At 33.8% G+C, this 5,879-nt stretch overlaps 1 protein-coding gene across 1 annotated transcript; it reads left to right on the top strand.

Moving 5' to 3' along the window:
* The first annotated feature begins 939 nt into the window (after positions 1-939).
* On the top strand, positions 940-5,408 carry LOC133789300 (uncharacterized). The gene is made up of 5 exons (XM_062227107.1): positions 940-1,293; positions 1,393-1,499; positions 3,594-4,092; positions 4,742-4,860; positions 4,953-5,408. The coding sequence occupies exons 1-5, from the start codon at positions 1,057-1,059 to the stop codon at positions 5,149-5,151; spliced, it is 1,161 nt and encodes a 386-aa protein (XP_062083091.1). The 5' UTR covers positions 940-1,056; the 3' UTR covers positions 5,152-5,408.
* Positions 5,409-5,879: the final 471 nt, after the last annotated feature.

Raw genomic sequence — 5,879 nt, 5'->3', positions numbered from 1 at the left:
ACTTAGTCACTGATCTTGCAAGCTATGAGTTACACTTGTATTTAACTTTTTGCTATTTGGCTCCGTTGAAGAAGAAAAACTCTCTATGTAAAAAGTTACCACCCCTTTTTTCTATCTCATCCCTTTTCTCGGTTCCTACTCCTTTTATTTATATTGAAGAGTTATGATTGCATTTGAATGAATGCTTAAGTTATTAGGCTTGATCCAAAAAAATATACAAAGTTACAATTGACGAGACCCTAGACATAATCTGAGCCGATGGGTACTGATACTCCAAAAATAAGAATAACATCATGCAAACCAAAATAGAAGAAGAAAATTCCACAACCCCAACCCCATGTCTTACAAATTGAATAAAGTATCTACTTCATAAGACACATTATTCAAACACAAAAAATCCAATATATGGAAATTGGTTTATCTCGGGGAATAAAATAATAAAATAAGGGAGTGATATCATATTAATCTTTTTTTTTAATATTTCCATATTAATCTAAAATATTAGTGTTATATTAATATTTTTTTATAAAGGGTTTATATTTTTTTGGAACCGTAGGTTTTTTCATTAACTGTTTGGACCCTGTGTTTTGACAAATTACTTTTTGGATCCTATATTTTATAAAATAGTTAAAATAGAACCCTAAACCCGATTTTGGTCAATATTTTCTCAACTAAAATCACAAATAATTTACAAAACTAACAATTCAGAACAAAAATAAAATCATTCTGCTTAAAAACTGTCTTGTTATATTCAATTTTTTTTTCATTAAAATTAAATTTAAGATTCTATTTTAATTATTTTACAAAACATAAGTTACAAAAAAAAAAAAAAAAATTGTGAAAAACAGATTCAAACAACACATCGTACAAAAAAAAACCACAAACCCTTTTATAAATTATATTAAAATTATATAAATCAAAACATTAAAGTAAATTTATATTCTTCTCTCTTTTTCTTTCGCATACACTGAAAAGGTCTGAAGCAGTCTGAAGACTCCGAACTGTGTTTCGGGGACATTGGTGGGTGGCGGTTGTAGGAGAAAGAAAGAGAAGAAAATGGGGAAGAAAGATAAGAAACTGAGGCACCAACCAAAACATTCTCGAAGAGCAGCCTTTCACGATGAAGAAGACGATAGCAATAGCCTCCCTTCTAATCTCACTCTCTCAGACCAAGAAGAACAAGAAGAAGAAGAAGACGACATTGATAGTGAGGTTGAGGAAGAAGACGAAACTGATGAATACCCATCAACCGAAACCCCCTCAAAGTTCCTTCTTTACCAACAATCCGTTCAGGTTTGACCATTTCACTCCTTTTCTTTTCTTGGGTGATGCCCTGTTTGGCTGCTAAGAAAACCCAAATTGACAAATCTGATTATTGATTTTGAACAACAGTCACCCAAAGGAGACATCAGTTATTTGCAAAAGTTCTTTCTCATGTACGTGGGCGGGAGGTTGCCTCTTCACTTCCAAGAAGATTTTTGTGGTACTGCTCTTCTGAGGTATACACTACATCTACACTCCCTTTTCATATCATTTGGAAAGAAGAAAAAGAAAATGCTTTCTTTGAAGTGGTTATTGAGTACACAAAATACCTCAACATGACTCATAACTGTTGAAAGAGCACTTACTACCAATATGCCTTTACTAAGATTTTAAGTAGGTGCTTAGAGGTTTGAATCATCACTTTGTGGAAGTTAGAGTAGTCTAAGCTAAATCCACTTGTGTTCTAATGGTACTCAGATGAGTTTTGGAGTGTTCTTCAAGCTGGTTAGCTTGTGTAGTCTTGTCAAAGTTTTGAGGATGTTATATTCTTGAGTGTGGTAATAAACCTCAGGGGTTAGTTGAGTGATCATGAATGTGCCTCAATCACCCCATAATGATATGAGGTTTGGTTTCTCAAGGCCATCTTTGTGGTAAATTTATGAGTTCGATACTCCCTCGAGGTTGTAGGGTCTTAAATTTCAGTCTTTCCTAGCATAGAGGGTTTGGATGATTGATTGTTAAAATATTCTGTAAGAACGGATATCGTCCCACAGACACTATTAATTAATTACCAATAATCGTTTTTCACTTTTTATTTGGTGATTAAAATTGAAATGAATAATTATAAACTACGAACACAATTTAAATAAATGTAAACAGAACAGTAAATCTAAAGATAAAATCAATAACAAAAAGCCTAGCGAATTAATTTCATTAACTTTTCATTCTATTAATTTTACAAATCACCTATAAATCTCTTATTCTTATTATAATAGCATGTTAACAAAAATCAATTCCTATTCTTTTTTAAGATATAAGATCTCAACCTATATGTAAGTTTTCTACGTCTCTGTGATGAACTTAAACACATAGCAGACATTAAGAATGGTAACCTAATTGCCACACAAGTCATACATATACTCTCGTTCAATATTTAACCTATGTTTATATAACGATAACATATTTCATTTGCATCTTTTGAATTTTGAATCAAAATCATAAATCAAACAAATAGTGATCAAATATTTACTAGCATTAGACAAGCATCATATAGATTAGAATAAAGAAAAAGTATCAATAGAACATTATAATTAATTAAATCGAAATTCAAGCGACTACAATAACCCCTAAACAGAGGATTTAGTTCGTATCTGGCATGACTAAAACAAAAGAATAATCATTCATACTCATAAAATTTAAAAGCTTGAAGAAGAAATAAAAATATGAAATTGTAGAAAAATAATGTCTCATAATCAAAATTGCTCTCAAATTCGTAATAAAAAATCTAACCTAATTCCTTTAAAACCTAAAGTTTGAACTTATATATAAAGAAAAAACAAATTCCTCTTTGTTGGCAAGGCGGACCGTGACTTGGCCTTTCTTAAGTCGTGGCCCGTGTCTTTTCTAAGGCCTTTCAGCATCCATTTGGGTCTTTAGGCGCCGCGACCCTCTTCACTCAGGTCATGGCCCGAGTCTTCTAAGACCTCCTGAAATTGTCTCTATTTCCTCTAGCATCGTGACCGTCTTGACCAAGTCGTGGCCCTAAAACTCTCAGTAGACTAGGCAGCCTCTGACTTTGCTGAGTCGCGGCTTGGTTGACCAAGTCGCGACCCTAATTCCTCGTATGCTCAATTTTCACTTTTCAGCTCTTTTCTCCACCTCAAATCGTCTCGACTTCCCTCGGATGATAAGAACTAATACCAAATGACTACAAATATCATAAAATTGCCCATTTTTGTCCACCAACTCCGCTTCTTTCTATTCCATCCCGCGATTCATAGAAAAATCTAAAAGCAAAGCAAAAGAAAATCGTAATCTTGCACAAAACACGCAAATAGACTCAAAACCACTATAAAAAACATCTCTAAAATGACCCTAAAACGAACACTTATCAATGATTTCGGAGTTTGAAAAAAGAAACATTAACTAAAAGGAGCATTACCTTTAGAGTATGTTTTGCATTCTTGGTATTGTTTTGGTGTAGATTTAAATTTGTTTTTTGGGGGTGGCACTTAATAGACAAAGTAAAGGGTCATTTTGCTACTTCTCATTTGGTATGCCATCTCAGCCTTAATACCTAATTACTGAATTACTGGTTTTGTGTTTGGCAGTACAGAATGGCTCCGCAGTGACTCAAGAAGGACTGCTGTAGGATTGGATTTTGACTTAGAGGCACTAACATGGTGCATGGAAAACAACATAAACAAAATTGGGGCTGATGGGTACTCTAGAATATCTCTTTTCCATGGAAATGTCTTGAATCCGAGTGGGGCCAAATTAGTTGAGTTTGAGCCTCAGGAGCTAATGAGGAACGTTTCATTACAAGAGAAAAAAGATGAAGTTGCTCTCGAATCTACTGTTCCAGAGGGCTCTACCTCCTTGGCTGGTGGTGATAAGTACATGAGAAATTTGACACTTCCTGATAGGGACATCGTCTGTGCGTTTAACTATAGCTGTTGTTGTCTTCATTCACGAGCTGATCTGGTGCGGTATTTCAAGCATGCTCTTGCTGTGTTGTCTAAGAAAGGTGGGATATTCGTGATGGATTTGTACGGCGGTACTTCATCAGAACAAAAGTTAAAACTTCAGAGGAGATTTGCTAATTTCACGGTATGTTGAAACTTGACATTTATGTTTATTCCTCTTTAGTGCTTGTGGATAGTTTTTGTCTGTGAAAGGATTGAAAACACGTCCAAGACATTAGCGGTTTGTAAATGATTCGTTTTTGGGCTTATTAAATTAAACAACATAATAGAAAGATCTACAGAGTAAATAAACAGGATTATAACTTTGAAAAAGAGAAGAATAAGGTTTTGGAACTTTGGGAGTGTTCATGGTGAACTTCTTAGATTCACTTTTTAAATATTAGAATATTCATACATTTTTGTTGATGAATAATTACTGAATTATAGACTAGTAATAGTTTAGAGCCACTGGAAAGAAACATAGTCTACATAGTAATATAGTAATTTACCACCTCTACTTTTTGTGTTTAAATTTCATCTTCTTATGTTTTATGTCAAATTATTTGCTGTCATTATAGCATATCATTTTTATATTCCTGAAATTTATCTTGTAAGACTGGTCCTAACTTCTATTTTCCTTCCTTTTTACATTATAGTTTATGTTTTAGTACCAAGTGTTTTACCTTACAGGAAAGTAAAGGGAAGCTTGAAACAAAAAGACTAAGAAATGGTCTTTCTTATTTGGAACTAATCGAATTTTATTTTTATAGTAACAATCTCTTAAACATGTGCAGTATGTATGGGAGCAAGCGGAATTTGATATTCTCGAGCGGAAAACAAGGATTAGTCTCCATTTTCATTTTAAGAATCAGCAGAAGAAACTACGCCATGCGTTCTCATACAGCTGGAGGCTGTAAGTTGACTAGTGTTGCATATCTAAGCTGACTGGTTTCTGGTTTAAAAGTTTTAAACATTACTCAAAGCTTCCATTGGTGATGTTATTAGGTGGTCATTGCCCGAGATCAAAGACTGCTTAGAAGAGGCTGGATTTCGATCGGTCCATTTTTGGCTTCGTCAGATGCCAAACACAGGAGAGAACAGAAGCACGGTTGGATTTGGCGCAGGACGAGACATAAAATATGAGGAAATGAAGCACTTTGAACAACAAGATGCTTGGAATGCATATATTGTGGGTGTTGCGTAGCTTCATTTTATCTCAAAATGCTCAGACATGTGGTTTGCTCCTATTAAGTCGGAGGTTCGAGTCCCATCTTGTTAGTTACATAGAAGTTGCATTAGTTTTCTTCTGATTCTCAAATATTGTAGAGTTATAGGGAGAACTTAGTTTCAAAATATCTTAATTGACTTTGGTTTTGCAACTATTAGGACACTTGCAAATTTTCCAATAATTTCCACAACTATGAAATGACTAAGTGCCAAGCTTCTACATTTACAATTTTATTTTCTTTTGTACAATCTATAGTACCATGTGAGTGGCATCAAATCCATAGCTAGGTTTTATTAAAATTTTACTGTAAAAAAACCCCAATATATATTGTGCCAAATTAACATATTTTCATAGCAAAGTAGATCCAAGCAGTATGGTATCTCCAAGATTAGGAATGTCAATTTCATCTGTAAGTACATTCTTGAGTCTTTATTGAGCGGCAGGGCGAGGACGGGGACGAGGACGAGGAACCCACCCTCCATCGTTCTTTCAATTTAAAGCTATACGTCATTATTTTTATTGTGGAAAAATTATAATCAATTTTTTTTTATATATATTATGGTGTTCATTGTAGTTATAATAAACATTCTACCAATTTTTGGTAAATTTTGAATAATTTACAGTGTCGAAATTAATGGTCAAATAGTATGTTTTTCCTATGTATATATAGAGAAGACACATGTGCAACTGATGATGATTTGAAT

This window comes from Humulus lupulus, chromosome 7, assembly GCF_963169125.1.
Source record: "Humulus lupulus chromosome 7, drHumLupu1.1, whole genome shotgun sequence".
Lineage (NCBI taxonomy): Eukaryota > Viridiplantae > Streptophyta > Magnoliopsida > Rosales > Cannabaceae > Humulus > Humulus lupulus.
Note: the sequence above shows the minus strand (reverse complement) of the source record. Positions and strands in the feature narration are given on the sequence as shown.

Coding starts and splice junctions, on each gene's coding strand:
- LOC133789300 (XM_062227107.1), top strand. CDS start 1,057: ATGGGGAAGAAAGATAAGAAACTGAGGCACCAACCAAAACATTCTCGA. Junction 1,294..1,392: donor TTTACCAACAATCCGTTCAG/GTTTGACCATTT, acceptor TTTGAACAACAG/TCACCCAAAGGAGACATCAG. Junction 1,500..3,593: donor TGTGGTACTGCTCTTCTGAG/GTATACACTACA, acceptor TGTGTTTGGCAG/TACAGAATGGCTCCGCAGTG.